At 32.7% G+C, this 23999-nt stretch overlaps 1 protein-coding gene and 1 long non-coding RNA gene across 2 annotated transcripts; both read left to right on the top strand.

Annotated features, from left to right (window-relative positions):
* Positions 1 to 2322: 2322 nt before the first annotated feature.
* Positions 2323 to 2713, top strand: LOC134269249 (uncharacterized). The gene is made up of 2 exons (XR_009992539.1): positions 2323 to 2543; positions 2631 to 2713. It is a non-coding gene; the product is annotated as an uncharacterized LOC134269249 (long non-coding RNA).
* An 8319-nt stretch (positions 2714 to 11032) lies between these two features.
* On the top strand, positions 11033 to 23875 carry LOC134269238 (multiple epidermal growth factor-like domains protein 6; the record flags this gene model as incomplete). The annotated part of the gene is made up of 15 exons (XM_062751448.1): positions 11033 to 11124; positions 14242 to 14478; positions 14891 to 15130; positions 17485 to 17616; positions 19944 to 20084; positions 20222 to 20362; positions 20504 to 20638; positions 20762 to 20899; positions 21258 to 21392; positions 21532 to 21669; positions 22027 to 22161; positions 22301 to 22438; positions 22790 to 22924; positions 23065 to 23202; positions 23735 to 23875. Coding segments are annotated over exons 1-15 (2179 nt in total), but the record flags the coding sequence as incomplete, so codon positions are not given.
* Positions 23876 to 23999: the final 124 nt, after the last annotated feature.

Here is a 23999-nt window from a genome sequence, read left to right as displayed (position 1 = left end):
CCTATTCAATGGCCCTGGGTGCCGAGTATAGAATGGCCCTGAGTGCCGAATATAGGACAAAATTTGCAACCCTCCCCCGGCAAGTGGTGGCGTCTCCATATGAGAGAAAAACTCTCGAGAGGGATGCTCAACGATATACAATCAATCAATTAATCTTCACTAAAATATAAACAAGAGAAACATGCAGGCTCCTGGCAAACGATATTAATATATTTATGTAGCTATGCTCAACTAAAAGGAATATTTAAGTAAAAATCAATAACACCAAGGTGTACCATTTTTCAACCCTTCCCACTAACAAACCAATAACAAACAAGGGTTTGTACTCTAAATAGAAAAAAGGAGAAATCCTTGGTCTAATAAAATATGCTAAATAAAAGATCTAGTTTATTTTTATGTAACATATGTCCTACATGAAGATTATTTAATTATATAACCTCAGGTTTTCATTTTGATTTGACTCTGCTAATTAGCAATCTTACATAAAAAAACCATCTGATGATTATATATGATGAGTAAATTATAGCCTTGTTAGTCCAAAAGTAAACAATGATACCTTCCTTAATTATCTTGATAATATATATTAGAGTTATCAGCTGTAGAATACGTTTATAGTTAATCAACATATTTTTTAGATTGTTAGGAAATATTAAATAACTATTCTACCTACTGTGTCGTCCATCGTCTAGGTCAAGGTCTCTACCACTTAAAAACTGTATTTTCTATGTATATAAAAATACACAGCAAATTTCTTATACATTTCCGTTTTCCTCAAGCTTTTTTTTATAGGTTCGCCGATTTCAAAGCAAAATTGTATCGCTACTACTGCACTCTGACGTCATTAGACGCCATTGTTTTTTAAGCTTTTTCTTGAAGTGTATCCATCTTTAGAAATTTACATCTTTTAAACAATGAACTAATATATCACATAACAGAAAAGCATCTGAAGTAATAGAACAGTATAGGATTTAAACCTTTTAATTTTATTTCGTTTTTAGAGATATGACTATATACATTACAAAGTGTACAATAAGTAAATATAAGTGATTTTTGCTCGTTTACATCTTTGATAGATTTTGAATAACCAATATTTGCAAATAAACTTAAATTGTATATTTATTTAAGTTTTTGAAACAGGGTAGTATATGCTGACTTCAAAGCATGTTGATATTTTCATAATTAATGCTTTTTGTACGAAGAACCAAAACATGACGTAAATTTCAGTTTTTTATGAATTCTACAGAAAAATGTACATATTTCGTATATTTTGACATCACCGCATTTTCAGGATCAATATTTTGATATAATATGTAGAATGATAATATCAATGAAATATGTAAATATTGTTCCTAAACAAACTTGCCCTCTATAAATTTTAAAGCTAAAATTGTTGAAATTTTGTCCATTTTGTCCTCTTTTAAAATAGATATAAAATCGGTATTTTGGAATATATACAAAAATTGTGAATAAACTGCTTTGAAACTATAATATTTTCTGTTAACTCATTTTTCTCATACAATTTATTGAATTCAGCACATTTCAGGAAGTTTTCAAAATTTTACTTTTATGGGGGCAAGTATATGCAATATACCGCATATAGTTCTTTGATAGATATCAAATAGTATTCTAATTGTTTACTTTAATTATTTGAATCTAAAAATGTTGATCAAATTTGCTTTTTGTGAAGAACCTCTATCCTTAGAAATCGATATGAACCAATGTGCATGTATAACATTATAGCATTTTAGCATTTGAAGTAATAAGGCAGTCCTAGATTTAAACATTTAAATTTTATTTGGTTTTACCGCCATTTTTTTAAAGGTAGGACTATATACATTAAAAAGTGTATAAATAGTAATTACCTCATTTTTACTGTTTAACATTTAAGATATCTGAAAATTCTGATAGGTATCAAGAAATATTTCATTTTTGACTTAGATTATTTGAATCATTTTAAAATTGAACCAAATTTGCTTATATTCTTTAAAAAAATGACAAAGTCTAGATTTTTAATGGACTTTTGTACATATAAAAAGGGATTAAAATAATGATTAAGAATAAATTTTAATTGATTTCATTCCTATAATCTTTTCTCCTTCAAGAGAGAGAGAGAGAGAGAGAGAGAGAGAGAGAGAGAGAGAGAGAGAGAGAGAGAGAGAGAGAGAGAGAGAGAGAGAGAGTTAAAAATAATTTCAGAGTTTAAAACCTCGTTTGAATGATCCTTCAGAATGTTGAATGAAGACATACGTTGTTAGTCTTCTTATATATGTAGACAATTAGCATTTCAATACGTCTTGTCAAGACATGCACCTGGTGTGGAGTCATGTTAATTGCCTTTACGTAACATTTAATGTGAATATAATAGTGCACAGAAAATGGGCATGTGGTTCATTCTCATACAATTTTTATTAACTTTTTATGAACTCAAAAGTTTGCTTTTTACATGGAGAAGATGGATTTTAATCGTTCGAATGTTGGTCACGGAGGGGAGAATGAGAGAAATGGGTTACAAAAAGACACGATTCCTGCAAGTGCATTTAACTGTAAGTTCTAACTACTTTTGTACTGTTATAAGTTAAATTAGATGCCCGTGTTAACTGGTCACACAATTTTGTTTTTTTTTGTAATAGATAACCGTAAAATTGATTATTCCAATCAATGTATGGAAAAGACTCAAAACCGTCCAATAAGTTTGGAAAGCCTGTAAGTAAAATCAGTGCACAATTATGCAACACGTATAAGTATTATTTAACTACTATCAAAGGTAACATATTACAAGATGTGATAAATACGAAAATTCTGTCAACTTAAAAATTTAAGGAATTTGCAACGACTTTAGCTAAAGCCAGCTAGAATACTTAGACGTGCTGTATGAAATATATCTTTTAAGAATATCTCTGAAAAAAGTTCTTTACAATAATGTTCAGATAATATTAATCATATTGGAAAAAATCTTAACCATGATCTTAGAATACTAGATGAATGGTAAAAAAAATGGTTATTGAAATTTAACCCACAGAAAACTAAAGCAGTATTTTTTAATTTAAAAAATGTACAGCATTTTCCTAAATTATTTTTGACAATTGCCCATTGGAATATGTTAGAGAACACAAACATCTTGGGATACTTTTGTTGTCCAACTTAGAATGGTCTGATCATATTGATATCATTACAAAGAAAGCATACAAAAACAGGGGCTTTTTTAAAAAAACTAAAATTGACTGTGTCAAGAGATATTCTATCCCAGATGTATATATCTTTTATTAGACCACAACTTGAATATACTGTTGAAATTTGGTCTGGATGCACAAAAACAGATATTGAGAATCTTGAAAAAGTACAATTATTTGCTGCAAGAATAGTTACTGGGCTCTCTCTCTCTCTCTTCAAGAAATTCATTATATTTGGAAACAAGTTGGGAACCATTGGAATATAGAAGAAATAGGGCAACACTAATAACAATGTATAAAATGCACAATAATTTAGTACCTAATTATTATCAAAACTTAGTACCTGACACAAGAGGCAATATTTCAGAATACATTATCCGGTTTTCTTTAAATTATTCTTTGCCAAAATACAGATTAAAACTATATAATAAATTATTTATTCCCGATATTGTTAGGAAGTGGAATTCCCTTAGTCTTAAAACAAGGGAGGCAACTTCTATCAAAATTTTGAAAAACTCTCTGCAAAAACGTAATGTAAAACCTCCGAAATAATTTTCTTATGGAAACGGATTTTTTGAATATAATTCATACAAGATAAAGACATAATAGTATTTTAAATTCTGACTTAAATCGCTTTAAACCTAATTACCAGTGCTAATTGTTCTTGTGGACTACTAGAAGATGCATATCATTTGTTCTTTGTTTGTAAATATTATGTAAAAGCAAGAAATTCCTTAATGAATAAGCTATTGTCATTCAATTATTTACATGTAATAGATGTACATTTAATGCTATGGGGCGATGATTCTCTTGCTATTGAACGAAATGCTGAACTTTTCAAGACTATTCAAACTTTCTTAAATGAATGTGGTCGCTTTTCAAAATAAGTTTACTTTTTTTCTCATACTATTTCAAATTATATTTGTAAATTTAAAGAATTTATTTTTTTCCTTTCTTTTGCTACGATGTATACAATGTATGTAATAGACCATATGTATATATGTTTTTTTTATTTTGGCAATTTAACAAAATGTTGTATTAGGAGAGGACTATCTAAGTTACTGAACTTGTGTCCGATCCTTTTGACTTTGTTCAATAAAATATTCAATTCAATTAAAAAAAAGTATATAGTACGTGTACTACAATATATCTTTCCAATTCATGACTTTAAAAAACTGAATTGCTAAGAACCGATCATGACAAGGGACACAATCAGATGCTATTTGTCGGAAAGAATGTTTATATATCTATGGCACTGGGTCCCATCTCTGTATATATGTTCGACTATGACAATTTTCGCAATTTGTATACACTTTAAAAAGACTTGGAGTATGACCAATTTTCGTTATTTTTGCATTTTATCATTTGAAAGGAGAAAAAATATTAAATGCTTCATCTTAACATAAAAATGAAATAGTTTGCCTTATTATAGAAAAAAAGTGAATTTATAAAAAAAAAATATAACTTTATTATTAATATGACTATTCAGAAAGGTTAAAAGAAAAAAACGATTTTATACTTGATTTATGGATTTACTGTATCAAAGAGATGAACGAGCGAAATGTCAGGATTTTGACATTGGAGAAATGCTACTCAAACATGGATTTGATGTATGAAGATATGAATCAACGGATTCAGGCAAGTGTTTTGCTCTCTCTCTCTCTCTCTCTCTCTCTCTCTCTCTCTCTCTCTCTCTCTCTCTTCGTGCGTGTCTGTGTTCATCTTTGTGAATCTGGATTAAGAAAAATAGAATTATTTCAAATATATGTTTTAATTGTAATACTTTGTTATATCACATTAAGAGTTATATGATTTTCTTTTTAAAAATTCAAATGCTTGGTTTATTTCATAGTTAGATAAGAATTAAATTGAACAGAGATAGTTAGCTGCAATTTCTATTTTAGTTGCTAATCACTCGTTCTCAAGCCTTAACGAAATGTAAATTGTAATTAAATGGATGACACAAGGCAGACGTGGATATTCATGTAAATTCTACATGCATAGTTGAACGGTTAATTATAAAGACTATAAACAAAGTCAACAACAATTTCTAATGATATTTTATCGTATTCGAGGTTTCAGGAGACTTATATTCAATAAGTGCAGTTAATCATTCTTGGTATACAAAATCAATGACAGTTGATCTTTTTCTTCAGTCTGTAATTGAAATTAATTTGTCTTTTATTTTTAAATATATTTTTAAAAATAATTTTGCTTATAAACCGTGTATATGTATTTATTAAACTTTACAAGTATAATCATTTTGACGATTAATATAAATATATGTACAACATTTTGTATACGCATATTTATGTGGTACTTAAAAATTAAATGCATTATATCGAGTATAAGTACAAAAGCTTGCGTTATAAAAAGTAATTATTTTCAACACTATAATAGTTTTTCTTGGAAAAGTTTACCAACAACATTTTAGATCACTTGGGTGGTGGGTGATCTTGGTGATTATTTATAGTACAGAACGGAAAGGTTGACGTTTGACCTACTTTGATAACAAATACATGTAGAGCTTTCGAATGATCCGCGCTCTAGTACTTATACCGGTAAAGAGAGATTTATTACATGTACACTGAAGGAAAGCGACTTGCTCCCAACCGTTCAAATAGTTTTCAGTCGACTTAGAGTGGAGTTTTTTTGTTTTTAATTGTTACTTTTTAACTATTTTTCCTCATATTATTATTTTGTTGCTGCCTTTTAATTTTTCATAACTGATTTCGAAGAAGTAAAAATAAATTTTAAGAAGTAATAAATATTTTTTAAAGTATTTTTGCTAGTATTCAGATTTTCTCTGTATACCTAAACTATTGATCTACTTTTTTTTTCTAACCAATTAATCATTATTTTCAGGCGATGGAAGAGAACATCAGATTTTCAAAAGATCCATCTAAGTGATTTGTGGAGGACATTCGAAATAATATCTTAACTGCTTTATTTACAGTGGTTATGATGTATAACAATTAAAAGGTTCAAATATCTTTAAACATGTTGATGATTGCTGGAAATGAAAGGCATCTTCTTGTGATAAATTAATGGAATAGATTCTTCTTCATACATTTATGTGTTAATTGCAGGAAAAAATTAGAAAATAAAATTAAAGTAATCATAACAATATATTACTTATTGATAATAACTTTCCAGATCCATTATTTCAAGTACACATATTTTTCACATTTGTATATTTAGATAAAAAAAAGACGTTAATTTAAAACATGAAATAACTTATTGTTAATTGTAATGACTCTAATTCATCTTCTATCAACTTTCCTTACTTTTTTAGCACTATACCCTTACATGTATAAAGAGTTAATATAACCGTCACTGTAGCCAGATGGCTAGAACTCTCGCTCCGTGATCAAAAGGTCGAGTGTTCGAATCAAGACGGAAACTGACTTAAGTCGATACAAATTAATAATAACTGTCCCTCGGCAAGTGCTTGGCACGTTATATGAAGTGAAGGACGCTTGTCCCTTGGATGAGACCTTAAAATACGAGGCCCCCTGTCACAGCAGACGTTGGCACGATTAGCATCCCTTGCTGCTCAGTGGCCCTGGGTGCCAAGTAAAGGCCTAAAATTGATTTCCTTCACCGATACATAGAGATGTCTCTATACTGTATGAGAAAAAATCTCAAATAAGACGTTAAACAATAATCAATAATTCGAGTGAAATCTCGTAGTTGATTTGATACACAAAAGCATGCTCTACCTACGAATATTTTCTAAAACGAGGTAAGCTTTTGACAAACAAAATGATCATGAAATAAGGATATTAACAGCTTTGTTAAACCATTTTTTGCAAGTTATATGTATGATACAATAACCTTGTCAGCAATTTCAATTTATCATTAAGACGAATGCTGGTTGTAATAATTATTTTGGCATCCGTATAATTATTATATAATTATCAAATTATATTAATTATTCTTGAATCATTTTACCATAATTTACGAAGTGCAATATCTTTAGACTTCTTTGTTTGCACGATCGTGGTATTTACATTGCAATTTGGAGTGCTTAGTATTCTCACGTGTCATTACAATATAATGAAATGATAGTCTTTTGTCTTAATTTGACAATAAAACAAACCAAAAAAAAAAAAAAAAAAACGAAAAAAAAAAACAATATTAGCTTAATATCCGAAATACTATTTACCAAGTTATTTTAGAATAATTTCACACATAATTTTACTGGATTTCTGAATTTTCAGAAATCAAAGATTAATTGAAGTTCAAGTAATATATAAACCCTAGTCCATACCATTACTCTTTTTTCAAGTGTATAGCATTACTGTTTTCCAAAGTATAATCTGCTATATAAGAAAAACTTGAGACACATTTGCGAGAATACGCTCCATAACGATAAAGTGATATAAATGAAATGTGGATTCTAAATAAAAAAAAAAATTATTCGATTAATTTCGAAAGAAATTCCTAAACTTTTCAGAAAAAATGAAATCGCAATTTTGTAAACTTCAGTTTAATCAAAATGAATAACTTTTTTGCTTTTTTTTCTTTCTTCATAATAAATAAAACAAAAGACATCTTGACATCTGGCAACTTGAAAAAAAATAAAACTCTTAAACTCTCAAATCTTTTGATTGGCCGTTTGGAAATTAGCATTTCTAAAAGCTATTCTTATTCTACGCAAGACCTTTAAACATTCAAAGTCACATCTAATATTTCAGAAAATGACTGTTATTATTATTTCAAAGTAAAACTAAAGAGTATCTTGGAAGAAATTCGGAAATTTCTATTACCATAGCTTCATTATAAGACTTCTTGTTGTAAACTGTCAGGTTAAACAATTTATCATTAAGTCAAATGGTCAATGACGTTTTTTTATACTTATTGTTAGGTCATTATTTACACACTGAATTGTCGACATATTTCCCCCTTTATTTCCCGATTTTAACAAGGAGCGGGTGTGACTGGTTAACAAGAGATGCATATTCCTCCATGGCACCTGATCCCACCTCTGATGATTTGTAGGTCTGTGTTTGCTCTGCGCCATTTAAATTTGTATTGTTAAAGGAACTTTTATGCTTGGAAACCGTTCTTTATTTCCATATATATTTCATTGTAAGAACATTGGCTTAAGAACTAATGTCAAATTTTGCACTGAATCAGTCATTTTTGGATAAAAGTGCACTTGCTGGTTACACCAAATATGACAATGATGATCTGTGTACTTGAGAAAGGCATTAAGTAGAACTGTTTCAAAAAATCACACTTCGATTATAACCTTGATTTATACATGTTTATCCATGTAGTATATATCTTGTAGTTTTTTTATGTAGCTAGTTAGAATTTTAAAAAAGATAATTCATTCTGGATGGACTAAAAAAAACCTTTGAATAAAAGTGGACAATTAAAGTGGCGTCTTTATGAAGGAGATTTTAATTTCGATAAAAAAAGTAGTATTCATTTTTCAAAATACATGTTCATGTTTCCATATCGCCTCATAAATTTTCTACCGTAAAGGCTAAAGATCTTATCTTCTGTAAAGTACCGGTCACGGTAGCCTAGTGGTAGAGCGTTCGCTTCGTGATCGGGAGGCCCGGGTTCGATTCTCGATCGCGGCGCCGCGTCATACCTAAGACGTAAACAAAGGTAGTGACTGTTCCTTCGCCAAGCGCTCGGCACTAGAAGTGAAAGTCACGGGTCTTTCGGATATGACCTTAAAAACGTAGGTCCCGTGTCACGGTAGGCGTTGGCACGATAAAGAACCCTCACTGCTCAATGGCCCTGAGTGCCGAGTATAGGTCTAAATTTGAAGCCCTTCACCGGCATCGGTGACGTCTCCATATGAGTGAAAAATTCTCAAGAGGGACGTTAAACAATATACAATCAATCAATCAATCTTCTGTAAAGCTGAGATTTTATTTAGTTAATAAATGCTTATATTCATATTCCGTTATCAAAATAAAATTTATGTACATTTCATATTAAATCATCCAATTTTCAAAATCAGGGATTATACTTGTACCAGACAGAATTTCATTTACATGTAATCAATTTTGGAGAAGAAATATGGTCCAGTTAAAAAGTGCATAATAATCAAAATCTGGTCTGTTAAGTGTGGAAATGGCAAGCTTCATATTTCAGTGGGGTTTGTTATATTCATTTTTCTGGGAGGTCGGGTAAATATGTATGATAATTTTTACGACGGAAAAGAAGTTAATCAGAGTATGAATTCAAAATCTTGATGGGTTAGTTATTTTTTACTTAAATATATTTTGAAATTTTTTTATGAATCATTTTTAACGAAATTAACTTTCTGAATCATAGGACCATAGACCATAATTATGTAAATGAACTGAAATTCATTTAATGATAGATCAAGACGTAGCCTAGCAGGAGACTAGATTTTTAATTAGAATAAGGACTGAGAAATACTTGAGGAGTTCTTGAGAAATTAACAAGCATAATTCATAAACGCCCTGGTCGAAACCCGTTATACAGAAAAATTCCCGGGGTAATGTAAACTGACAAACATTTTCATTCAATTGTTAGCAATTACATAAAACAATACTCCATCAACATTTCTACAGCATATACTTTTTTCAATCTGCATAACCTATATTAAGGAAAAAAATGTTTTGTGTTTTAATAACTCTACGATTGTCAACAATTTATAAGTATGACATTTTTAAAAATCATTTTAAAGTATTATTTGAATCAATACAGTGTTAATATGAACTGGAATCTAAATTCTAAAACGTGCGACCTAATATTTAATTTCCCATTTTAAAAAGTCAATTGCATCTTTTATGTTGAAAAAAAAACCCCAAAATTTTTCCGTATACCATACCAATGGACGAATTTTCCAAATACAGGTGAAGATATCTGCACAAAGTATTCGTATGGGTAAAGATACTGTATAAACGGAAAGCCTTGCGGTGGATTTAATTTCGCTAAGTTCGCCATTAAGGAATTGTCCCTGTAATTGTGCAAAATATGTTGTTACGGTAACAGGAGAATTAGGAAATTCATCATACATGTATGGCTAAAACGTATCTTGTTTTTTTTTAGGGTAATTCCGTTTTTTAACTCGCAATTAATCTTAAATAAGAAGGGGTAAACTACACATTATCTTCCCCTTTTCAGCCCCCCCCCCGATTTTCCGGAAGACTGGTACATGATTAAAACTAGTATGAACGCAAATTATTTTATATATACATGTACGCATAATAAAACGTATAAAATGTGAGGTTGATTAAGAACCCATATTCCTTCAGCAAGTCGCATCTTTTTTTGGCATATTTATACCCGGTCTTATATATTCTGCATTTGGAATTTTCATGAAGTCTCAGCTATGACTCCAGGGATTGGTCTTTAGAAAATAAAATAGTAGCATATAGTAATCAAACTAACGGATTGGCTCCTTGATGTTATATAGATATAGGGAAAACAGAGCACTGATGTTAATAGATTTAGCAAGCACCTTTAATACAAAAGAATCAGACACCATTTAAGGAATTATAGAATTTGCTTTCCATTACTCATAGATGCTTCCTCCAAACTTTGGTTTAAACTATTTCAGGAATTTAAGAAAATAATCTCAAAATAAAAAAAAGTATTGCCAACAGACAAAACACACCAATCGAAAAAAAACGACGACAAAAAATAGATAGAAATAGATGAATCAGTTAACATATTAGGTATGATAGTTGCAAATATATGAAGTAATTGTTTGAGGAAGTTTATGAAGTTTATGAATAAGTGAACAATGAAAACAAATTACCGACAGTATTTTGATTGAATTCAAATAATACTTTGAATATCCACCTTTCATTGACGCATTATGTGAAACTTCCTTATCAATGTTACACTGTGTTAGTTTTTTTTCTTAAAGCAGCGAAGTGTTCTCTACTAACTGAGATAATGAATTTTGTAACATTAGGATTTTTAGCGAAAATAATAATTTCCTTTGGATACGGTACGTTTTTTTTTCTCGCCTAAGTTGTAGAGTTTTAAAAAGTGATTCATTTTTGTTAACATTTTCAAGTAGTTCATCACATTATTCAGCATTAGCGAAAATGATTGTAAAAGACAGAGAAGTAGTGTAAGGTTTACTTTTTTATATAAGACCTGGTGTATATGACATGTCAACACTCTCTACAGAATTTTCTTATAAGGTGTATACCATATACATATAGGAACACGTTAAACTTAAGGATACTGATGTGTACATGTTTGTTAGGTTTGTTTGTTTATCGATAATTAAATATCTTTTACCAATATCCAAGCATTACCTTTTGCCGGCATAGATCTTCACTTGGCTCTAAGGACCTTTCAGCAATGAGGACTTTTTTCAACATTTTCGTTGAAAAATGGATTTAACAAGCATTTTTCAAGTTCAAAAGTCCATCTAAGCAATATAAATCCAGAGCAAAGCAGACGCAGATCCCTAACACATCAGGCCTGGGGGCCATATAACTTAGACGAGCTCACTTTTGTTCTCAGTCTCACTTTTTCCAAAGGAATATATAGTGGAAAAGTGAGACTGAGATCAAAAGTGAGCTCGTCTAAGTTTTATGGCCCCCAGGCCAGATGTTAGCCAAGGTAATAGAGAAGAGAGCATTGGCTTCCAACCATTCACAGTGGCTGTATGATACTAGTTATGATTGGTAAAATCGCAATTTACAATGAAGAGTTTCATACTTATTGCAATTACCACAAGTTAGGCCTTTTGTTTGTTATACTGGATTTCAAATTTTGTTATTATCGCAGTACTTTTCTTACATTTAATTTTACATCCAACTATAACAAGAAAAAGAAAACAATATTTTCAAAACAAAATTTACATTTACGTTATAGTTTTTGAATGTGCACGTTCGGAACAGACATGAACCATCATCTTCTGATCTACATTTGAAAATAAGAAAATGACTTATGGAAAGGCAGAAAATTATAGTATCTCAATAAAATGTTAACAAGTCCAGGAAATTAAAAGGCGTTTTAATGACAAAAATGACTTTTCTCTGAAAGTTTATTTATGTTTTTTTCCTTCTTCAATTAAATAGTCATTGAACTCACGTTGAAATAGCAATATCGATTTAAATCATTTGTTGAAGTTTCGAAATTTTAAATGGGTTTTTGACTTCCACAAATATATTCAAATATGATTTTACATTTTATATACCGGTATTTTTTTTGTCTCTAAACGTTAAATCTTCCCTGTATTGTTTAAAGAAATACCGGTATCTGGTTACTCCACCCTCTCTTCATAAAAATAAAATGAAGACCCTTTGAAATGAAGTATCATAAATAGATTTATTGAAATAGCGATACATGTATGAAAAAAAACTTCCCTGCAGTCATGTATTCTTAAACACGTTCTTTACCTGACATGCATTAAATATATTAATTTAATGTACATTGACAATAACAAACACCATCAAATAAGAATGTTAATTTACATTCTTATGTCGATACGACATATCCCAGTGAGCTTGAGATAAAAGATACTATGGGGTCTGACACAACTGTTTCATATTTGGACATTTTACTCGAAGAAGACGTTAATGGTAATCTTACAACCTAGCTATATGATAAACGTGATGTCTTGAATTTTTTAATCCCTTACTTCCCTTACTCACCCAGCAATATTCCTTCATCACTTGCATACGAGATTTATATCTTTCAGTTGATTCGATACTCAAGAGCATTCTTTACATACAGTGGCTGGAACGTTATTGTTGACAAACCAATCGTGTAGAATCGTTCGTGTATCGTGAGTGATCGTTCGTGTAACGTGCAAGATCGTTCGTGTATCAGACTCAATCGTGTGCGTTTTTAATCGTACGAGATCGTGCGTTTCGAATCGTGTAAATTTCGTTTTGTAAGTTTTTATCGGAATGTCATTTGTAAAATAAGCATTTCCCTGGTTTGTTTTTCTTAATTTATTAATTTAATTCCAAATAAAATGAAAAAGCGCAATTTACATAATAGAGTGCAGAACGAACTAATTATCGCCCGTAAGCAAGCAATATAGTAAGTCGTACAATATTAAGTTCTCGTCAAATAGCGCGATCAATATTGTGATAAACCGCGCTTAGATCTTTTACGCCTTTTTGAAAAATCTGATTTTAATTATCATTTACTTCTTATTGTGGTCAAGATAATCTTGAAATCAATTCATTGAAAATAAATATATTTTTTTTTACAAAGAAATAAACATTTCTCAATGCTTACGTAACTAGTAAGTCGACAAATAGACATGGACACGGCATGATTTTCGGGAGTTTTAATTATCTGTGTTTATCTCTTGAGCCTATTTGTAAATAATTAATTTCATATGTCTGCAAATAAAAAAAAAATGAATAATTGGCAAGTTTATCAGACATTGAATCATTGGAAACATAAGGATAAAATTTGTAATTATAATTTAAGTCATTCCATGCTGCCATTTTTGTTCAATCGTATCCCCCTTTCTGCATATCATGATATCCAATTCAGTCAAATTATACGACCCACATACATGTACATCGTCTGTTAGAACGAAAAAAAAATCCGTTTTTTTATCGGAGAATTACCTTAGAAATAATTATTTTTAATCTAAAATATTAAGTCTTGCATCTATTTAGTTGCAGAAATATCGTTTTCCGTTTTTTTCTTTAAAGTCTATGAAATAATATTGATAATTCTTTGAAATCTTAAATAAGTATTAAGCCGTATTTCGTTTTGAAAATATTGATTCCTAAATATTTTGAACTATTTTGAGTGAAGAATCGTGCGTTTGCGTTAACAATCGTGTAAGATCGTGTAACGTGTAGAATCGTGAACGTGAAAGATCGTTCGTGTAACAGGTTTAATCGTGCGTTAATCGTGCGGAATCGTTCGTGTAACGTGATCGTTCGTGTAAGTTGTCAACAATAACGTTCCAGCCACTGTATGTACATTTAATTTATTTTTTTTAAGCAGTACGGTTTTAACAAATGTAGAAGAAAGTGAGCGGGTCTTCTTTAGAGTTACAATAATCTCTTGGATTCAGAAGTGTATTATATATGAGGATGGTGAATTTCAATAACAGAAAATGCAATTTGTTTTTCAGACAACTTATCTTACAATCGCTCCGCAACCCAAACACTCACATGGTTCTGTACCGATACTTGTAAAGATTACACAGCCGACAATGCAGTGGATGGCGATATGACGTCATGTACAAAAACAAAAGTAATACGTCCTTTCACCTATTCGGATAATGTGGTCAAGTGGTACGTCGATCTGGGCAGCATTCTGAGCATATATAATGTAAGGATACAGTTCAAAGGGTATGGATCTACAGAACGTAAGTTTATACTGTATACAGGGTTATTTTCGCCCCGTGTTATTTTCGCCCTTTCACACTGTAAAACAAATATGCCCCGTTTTAGATTTGCCTAATCGTAGTTTTGTTTAAGAAATTATACTGAATTTTTTGAATTCGCCCCGTTTTAAATTCGCCCTAATGAGGTAAGGGCGAAAGGGGCGAAAATAAAACGGGGGCGAAAATTTCCCTGTATACAGTATTCATACGAAAAAGCTTTAAATTTGACATCATAATAAACCTTTTTGAAACTGCTTTTCTCCCAGTGTTATATTCATTCAGAGATACGTTGACAATTATTTGGTGAAATATTTTTTTCTTGAAAAAGTTAACAAATACCTCATAGTTGTAAATAAATAAGACTTGATATTAAGATGAAACATTATATATTCAGTTGACCGACAACGTGGACGATTTGCCGGATTTTCTTTGTTTGTCTCTAATACATCTGAAATAGGAGATGGATATGCCTGCTACAATAACAAGACAGAAATTCCTCCACTTGATTTCACAACAACCTGTATCAAAAATGGACGATTCATCATCTACGTCAATGAAAGACATCCAAGGACAAATTACCCTGTTGGATACCATGAAGATTCCTATACAGAATTATGTGAAGTAACTGTAAAAGGTGTGCAAATATTTATACCAAATACATAGTTCTTACAGTCTACTCATTGCACTGTTACATGTTCACAGTAAAATTGTCAAGAAATACAGAGGAAAGCGTTATGCTTCTTTGTGCTCTCTTTCTGTACTAATGATATTTTTGCGGTCTGTTTTTTATTTCTTTATTGGTATCGTGCCCGCGTGGCGCGGTGGTTAAGTTGTTTTCTCTAGAGACGTAAAGGAAGGAGATGATCCTTACGTCGCGGGTTCAAATCCCACTGTGGGACGTGGAGACCGGTCCTTCGGATGAGACCATATAAACCGAGGTCCTATGTTGCAGAAGGTGCTGGCACGAAAAGATCCCTCACTGCTAAATGACTCCTGAGTCCCGGGTATAGGTCAAAATTTTAGGGGTCCAGCGGCAAGCGGTGGCGTCTCCATATGAGTGAAAAAATTCTCGAGAGTGCCGTTGAACAACAATCATGCAATCTTTATTGGTATCAATCAGAATGTGTCTTTTTCTCCCATTATGTCTTTCTTTTCTCGTGTGCAACACTTTCTCCTTCTTGCAAGCTGTCTCTTTAAATTTTGATTGACTTCGATTCTGTATTTCTTGCAAATTTCCATTGCATTTCTCTTCCAGACCCCTCCCCCATCTTATCTTTGTAATCCACTTCTTGGTTATTTTCTTGAAATCTCTCCTTCCCTTTGTGTATCTTTTGTGTGCTTATTATAGTTTGTCTTTCTGTTTTAAGCTCACCTGAGTCGAAGGCTCAAGTGAGCTTTTCTGATCACCTTTTGTCCGTTGTCCGTCCGTCTGTAAACCTTTCACATTTTCGACTTCTCTTCAAGAACCACTGGGCCTATTTTAACCAAACTTGGTACAAAGCATTCTTTGGTGAGTTTAAATTGTCAAAAAAGCGCCAAATCCCCTTACAAGGGGACATTATCAAGATAAGACAAAAATAGGTAGGTGTCATTAAAAAATCTTCTTCTCAAGAACCACTGGGCCAGGAGAGCTGAAACTTATGTGGAACCATCCTTGGGTAGTGTAGAATCTAAACTGATAATATCATGATCCGGAGTAGGGCGGGGCCATAAGAGGGAATCCAAATTTTACAAAGAAATATAAAAATCTTCTTCATATGAACCACTGGGCCAGGAAAGCTGTAACTTATGTGAAAGCATCCTTTGGTAGTGTAGATTTAAAATTGTCAAAATCATGACCCCTGAGGGTAGGGCGGGGCCACAATAGGGGATCCAAGTATAATATAGAAATATATAGGAAAAATCAAAATCTTCTCCTAAAGAACCACTGGGCCAGGAAAGATGAGACTCATGTGGAAGCATCCTTGGGTAGTGTAGAATCTAAATGTTAAAATCATGACCATCGGGGGTAGGGCGGGGCCACAATAGGGAATACAAGTTTTACATAGAAACAGATATGAAAAATCTTTGAAAATCTCCTTCTCAAGAACCACTGGACCAGGAAAGCCGAAACTTATGTGGAAGCATCCTTGGGTAATGTAGCTTTTAAACTGATAAACCATGACACCCAGGGGTAGAGCGTGGCCACAATAGGAAATGCAAGTTTTGCATAGAAATATATAGAATTTTTTTTTTAAATCTTCTTTTCAAGAATTAAAGGACCCAGAAAGCTGAAACTTTTGTGGAAGCATCTTCGGGCAGTATAAATGTAAAATTGTTAAGATCATGACCCCCAGGGGTAGGGCGGGGCAACAGTAGGGAATCCAAGTTATACATAGATTGAAATATATAGGAACTGGGCCATAATGTACAGGGAATATATATCCTGGGCCAGGAAAGCTGAAGCTTATGTGGAAACACCCTTAGGTAGTGTAGAATCTAAATTGTTAAAATCATGACCACCAGGGGTAGGGCAGGGCAACAATAGGTAATCCAAGTTTTACATAGAAATAGATACTTGTAGGAAAAATCATATATAGAAATATTTTTTTAAAAAAATTTCTCAAGAAACGCTGGGTCAGAAAAGCTGAAACTTATGTGGAAGCATCCTGGGGTAGTGTAGATTCGAAAGTATTAAAATCATGACAGGGGAGAGGGGTAGGGGACCACAATAGGTATAACAAGAGGGGAAATCTGGTCAAGAATTGCATCACACAAGTTACTCAGGTGAGCGATGTGGCCCATGGGCCTCTTGTTTTTTTTCGTGCTTTGTATTCTTCTTCTGTTCAAGACAAAAAAATTCATTCGTTTTTATTGGATGTGCTATAATTAAAACATCTTAAAGAAAGGTAAACTTAAATGTATAAAGTTGAAGAAGAATACTTTAAATAATTTCTAAATAATATATGAATGCATGAATTATCTGTCGGTTTATACTCATTCGTCTAGGTTGTAAAAGTTCAGGAGTTTTTGGCAGTAATTGCTCCCTCCCATGCCCTGTTAATTGTCAAAGATGTCACATTGTCAGTGGTATCTGTCTTGCATGCACGTCTGGGTGGAAGGGAACATTTTGTAATCAAAGTATGTTAGTTTTCATTTGTAGCTCACCTGAGCCGAATGCTCAAGTGAACTTTTCTGATCACAGCTTGTTCGTCGGCCGTCCGTCTGTCCATCCGTCTGTGTGTCAGTCCGTCCGTCTGTACACTTTTCACATTTTCAACTTCGTCTCAAGAACCACGAGGCTAATTTTAACCAAACTTGGTACAAAGCATCCTTGGGTGAAGGTGAGTTTAAATTGTAAAATGAAGGGACAAGTCCCTTCACAATGGGAGATAATCAAGAAAAGACGAAAATAGAGTGGGGTCATTAAAAAATCTTCTTCTCAAGAACCACTTGGCCTGAATAGCTGAAACTTATATGGAAGCATGCTGGGGTAGGTAGTGTAAATTTTAAATTGTTCAAATCATGACCCCCGGAGGTATGGCGGGGCCACAATACGGAGTCAAAGTTTTACATAGAAATGAATAGGAAAAATCTTAAAAATTCTTCTTCTCAAGAACCTCTGGGCCAGGAAAGCTGAAACTTATGTGGAAGCACGCTGGGGTAGTGCACATGTAGATTCTTAATTGTTCAAATCATGACCCATGGGGTTAGGGCCGGGCCATAATAGGGGATCCAAGTTTAACAAGGAAATATATAGGGAAAATCTTAAAAAATCTTCTTTCAAGAACCACTAGGCCAGAAAAGCTGAAACTTATGTGGAGGCATGCTGGGATAGTTTAGATTCTAAATTCTTCAAATCATGACCCCCGGGGGTAGGGCAGGGCCACAATAGAGAGTCAAAGATTTACATAGAATATATAGAATAGGAAAATCTTCTTCTCAAGAACCTCTGGGCCAGGAAAGCTGAAACTTATGTGGAAGCATACTTGGGTAGTGTAAATTCTAAATTGTTCAATTCAGGACCCCTAGGGATAGGGCGGGGCCAAACTAGGGAATCAAAGTTTTGCAAAGCACTATGCAGGAACAATCTTTAAAAATTTTCTTCTCAAGAACCACCCTGCCAGAAAAGCTGAAACTTATGTGGAGGCATGCTGGGGTAGTGTGGATTTTAAATTGTTCAAATCATGACCCCCGGAAGTAGGGCGGGGCCAAACTATGGAATCAAAGTTTAAAAAGAAATATATAGGAAAAATCAAAATATTCTTCTCAAGAACCACTGGGCAGGAGAGCTGACACTTATGTGGAAGCATCCTTGGGTAGTGTAGAATCTAAATTGTTAAAATCCTGACCCTTGGGTGTAGGGCGGTGCCACAATAGGGAATCCAAGTTTTCAAATAGAAACAGATAGGAAAAATCTTTAAAAAATCTTCTTCTCAAGAACCTCTGGACCAGGAAGGCTGAAACTTTTATTGAAGAATCCTGGGGTAGTGTAGATTCTAAATTGTAAAAATCATGACCCCGGGGGTAGGGCGGGGGCACAATAAAGAAACAAAGTTTTACATAAGATAAAGAAGAAAAATCTTTAAAAATCTTCTTCTCAAGAATTACTAGGTCAGAAAAGTTGAAACTTATGCCAAAACATTCTTGGGTAGTGTAAATTTTAAATTGTACATAATTATGAACTGTGGGGTAGGGTGGGTTCACAATATGTTTTACTAGGGGGAAATCTGGTAAAGAAAAGCATGGTCAAAGCTACTTAGGTGAGCTATGTGGCCCATGGGCCTCTTATCTCATGTTTTGCATTCAAAATAAAGAGATAAAATCAGATTAAAAAAAAATACGATGTAGAGTAAGCTTTTAGTTAGCTCACCTGAGTGGAAAGCTCAAGCGAGCTTTTCTGATCACCCATCGTCCGTCGTCCGTCTAGCTCTCCGTCTGTCTGTTCGTCTGTAAACTTTTAACATGTTCAACTTCTTTTCAAGAACCACTGGGCCAATTTTGACAAAACTTGGTACAAAGCATCCTTCTGTTATTGGACGTTTGCATTGTTAGAATGAAGGACCACGTCTCCTTAATAGGTTGGGGTCATTAAAAATTCTTCATTTCAAGAACCACTGAACCAAAATAAGCTGAAACTTATGTGGAAGCATCCTGGGGTATTGAAGATTTAAAATTGTCAAAATCAATGAGGTGGGCGGGGCCACAATAGGTATTACAAGTGGGGAAATCTGGAAAAGAACGGCATCACCAAAGTTTCTCAGGTGAGCGATGTAGTTCATGGGCCTCTTGTTCTGAACGTGACCGTTAATCTTCGTAATTTTTATATATTTTTATGCCCACCCCAATTATATACGTGTTTATACCATACCTTATTTTGTTCATTTAGAAATCGAAATTTTATTTTTATATATTTCAGATATATGTGCTTTTTAAAGAAATATTTATTATGATTCATATATCTTTAGAATGCATGCATGGTTTTTATGGAGTGGAATGCTCCTCACATTGCTCGGAACATTGTGTTCACAATCAATCCTGTAACCATATTGACGGTAAATGTATTAATGGGTGTGCAGCTGGGTGGGAAGATGAAAGATGTGACAGAGGTATTTAGTTGATATGACATTTCTTGAACATTACGTTCACTTATTCGTGATTGATGCATGTAGAATCAGATTTAGTCTTTCCTTTTCACGGTGGTCCATGGTAATGGATCCCATTCCAATTCATTATTCATTTTTAGCATGTTCACATGGAAGATACGGTGAGAACTGTGCGATAAATTGTAGTGGAAAATGTTTGGATAACAAACCCTGTGATGGAGTTACTGGCGTATGTGACACTGGTTGTGAACCAGGGTTCTCTGGGGATCTTTGTGCCACAGGTTATCATCTTATACACTTGAAATTTTAACATTTTTAAAATTTAATTCTATTTAAAAAAAAGAATTATATTGATCGCTATTAAAATAAAACGAGTATACAACAAGTTTAACACTTTATATTGGGATTTTGTTATTTTAAAGAATGTGAATCAGGATTCTATGGCGGGAAGTGTGCAAAAAAATGTAATATAAATTGTAACGGAAGTTGTGATCACGTGAGCGGAGATTGTAAATCTGGTTGCAAGGCTGGGTATTTTGGCTTGAAATGTAATGACGGTAAGGGATCAAAAAGGAGATATTTTGACCTGAGAAAATGGAAAATAGAAGCACTTTTAAAGTAGATTATTTAAAATTTCCATACATACATAATGAGGCAGTTTCTTTAATTTGCATTCTAAGTATGCGACCACAGTTGGTATTGGTACAACTGTTCTAAAAGATGCAATATAAACTGCTTTAATCAGTCTTGTCACCATGCAACTGGTACTTGTGACCTTGGATGTACACCAGGTTGGATGGGCCCATTCTGTTCCTCAGGTATTCATATCAAGGATTGGTCATGCACTTACTGGGATAAACAAATCAAATTTATTTTTAATATTATCACACTTCATCACCATTTCATTCAAATATTTCAAAGTCCCTAAAAGGTTTGCAGAAACTTTTTCATGCATAAACGTTTAATTCTTTTTTGAAATTATTGAAAGTTATATGTTAGTCAAATAACTCGATTATTCTGGTAAACTCTGTGCCACAGGTAATCATACATTTATCATTTAATATTTTGTATTTTATATCCATCACTTTTTCCAAAACAATAGTCATTTATTTGAAAAAAAAAATTAAATCAAAACAAAGGACCATTAAACAAGTATTTACACTACTTTTATTAAAGAGTGCAAAACAGGATTCTACGGCAGAAAGTGTGAAGAAGAATGCAACGTCAATTGTAACGGAAGTTGTGATCACGTGACCGGATATTGTAATAGTGGATGTAAAGCTGGATATCTAGGATCAAAATGTGATAAAGGTAGGATATCCTAGAAAGAACGGAATATCAAAAACACGAAGTGCATCAACATTTCCGCCAACACATGTACATGGTATATGTATAGTTTGTTTTTCCTTACTTTAAATGCTCGATTTGATGCTTTATTTCACATTTGTAGTGTGCGACCACAGTTGGTATTGGTACAACTGTTCTGAAAGATGCAATTTAAACTGCTTTAATCAGTCTTGTCACCATGCAACTGGTACTTGTGATCTTGGATGTACGCCTGGTTGGATGGGCCCCTTCTGTTCCTCAGGTATTCATATCAAGGATTGGTCATGCACTTACTGGGATAAACAAATCAAATTTGATTTTAATATTATCACACTTCATCACCATTTCATTCAAATATTTCAAAGTCTCTAAAAGGTTTGCAGAAACTTTTTCATGCATAAAGGTTTAATTTTTGTTTTGAAATTATTAAAAGTTATATGTTAGTCAAATAACACGATTATTCAGGTAAACTCTGTGCCACAGGTAATCATACATTTTTCATTTATTATTTTGTATTTTATATCCATCACTTTTTCCAAAACAATAGAAATTTATTTGAAAAAGAATTAAATCAAAACAAAGGACCATTAAACAAGTATTTACACTACTTTTATTAAAGAGTGCAAAACAGGATTCTACGGCAGAAAGTGTGAAGAAGAATGCAACGTCAATTGTAACGGAAGTTGTGATCACGTGACCGGATATTGTAATAGTGGATGTAAAGCTGGATATCTAGGATCAAAATGTGATAAAGGTAGGATATCCTAGAAAGAACGGAATATCAAAAACACGAAGTGCATCAACATTTCCGCCAACACATGTACATGGTATATGTATAGTTTGTTTTTCCTTACTTTAAATGCTCGATTTGATGCTTTATTTCACATTTGTAGTGTGCGACCACAGTTGGTATTGGTACAACTGTTCTGAAAGATGCAATTTAAACTGCTTTAATCAGTCTTGTCACCATGCAACTGGTACTTGTGATCTTGGATGTACGCCTGGTTGGATGGGCCCCTTCTGTTCCTCAGGTATTCATATCAAGGATTGGTCATGCACTTACTGGGATAAACATATCAAATTTGATTTTAATATTATCACACTTCATCACCATTTCATTCAAATGTTTCAAAGTCCCTAAAAGGTTTGCAGAAACTTTTTCTTGCATAAAGGTTTAATTTTTTTTTTTTGAAATTATTAAAATTTATATGTTAGTCAAATTCAGGGAATCTCTGTGCCACAGGTAATCATACATTTTTCATTTGATATTTTGTATTTTATATCCATCACTTTTTCCAAAACAATAGACATTTATTTGAAAAAAAAAAATTAAATCAAAACAAAGGACCATTAAACAAGTATTTACACTACTTTTATTAAAGAGTGCAAAACAGGATTTTACGGCAGAAAGTGTGAAGAAGAATGCAACGTCAATTGTAATGGAAGCTGTGATCACGTGACCGGATATTGTAAAAGCGGATGTAAAGCTGGATATTTGGGATCAAAATGTGATAAAGGTAAGATATCCTTAAAAGAACGGAATATATAAAAACACGAAGCACATCAACATATCAGCTAACATATGTGCATGGTATATGTATAGTTTGCTTTTCCTTACTTTTAATGTTCAGTTTGATGCTTTGTTTCACATTTGTAGTGTGTGACCACAGTTGGTATTGGTACAACTGTTCTAAACGATGCAATATGAAATGCGTTAACCAATCTTGTCGCAATACAGATGGAACATGTGACCTAGGCTGCAATCTTGGATGGAGGGGATCGAACTGTTCACAGGGTATTTTATCTTTTACATTAATTATTGACCTTTTGATAAGAGGTCTACACTAAATGGCCGATTTGGGACAAAATATCCTCATCTTATTACATGTGTATGATTTTAGCACACTTAGATACATAGTACGCAGAAACTGCATATGAAATATAACAAATAAACAGTTTTTTATTCTAATAAAAATCGATTGTTTTAAAACAGGATTCTCTGATATGTAGTGAAGAGGGACGATTTTCAGCCCTTTCCATTCGCACATCATTGAACAATAAAATACATGAATATAAAAAAAAAATGACGTAAAATGTCATACCTGTGTCCATTATTGCTTTGTAGTTTCTACATATATATTTAAAATTCTAGGAATAATATTCAGGCAACGAAAAAAGAAGACGATATTGCCATATTTAGTTCTACAGAAAGTAATTCACTTACATTGTGAGGCTGTTAATGGTTCATATGTAAAAAAGAAATCTACTTTTAATGCAACTAATCTTTCCTTTCATTATTTTTTTTTCTGTTTTCTACTTACTTACAGCATGCATTTCTGGAACCTTTGGTAAAGATTGCAGAGAGCGTTGTAGTGGACATTGTTTGAAAAATGAAAGTTGTAATCACGTGACAGGGATATGCGAAAATGGCTGCTCAGCGGGACATCATGGCTCATTTTGTAATTTAAGTAGGTCATCGTGATGATTAAAGAAATATCTTGAAACATTTCATGTTTTATTTTTGCACGGAAAAGTAAGATGCAATTCTTAGGTGCTGTAATATATGTATGCATCCTATCTCCCTACAGCAAC

This window comes from Saccostrea cucullata, unplaced genomic scaffold, assembly GCF_032062105.1.
Source record: "Saccostrea cucullata isolate Sc308-1 unplaced genomic scaffold, CSIRO_AGI_Scuc_v1 ctg712, whole genome shotgun sequence".
NCBI lineage: Eukaryota > Metazoa > Mollusca > Bivalvia > Ostreida > Ostreidae > Saccostrea > Saccostrea cuccullata.
This window is presented reverse-complemented; position numbering and strand designations above follow the sequence as displayed.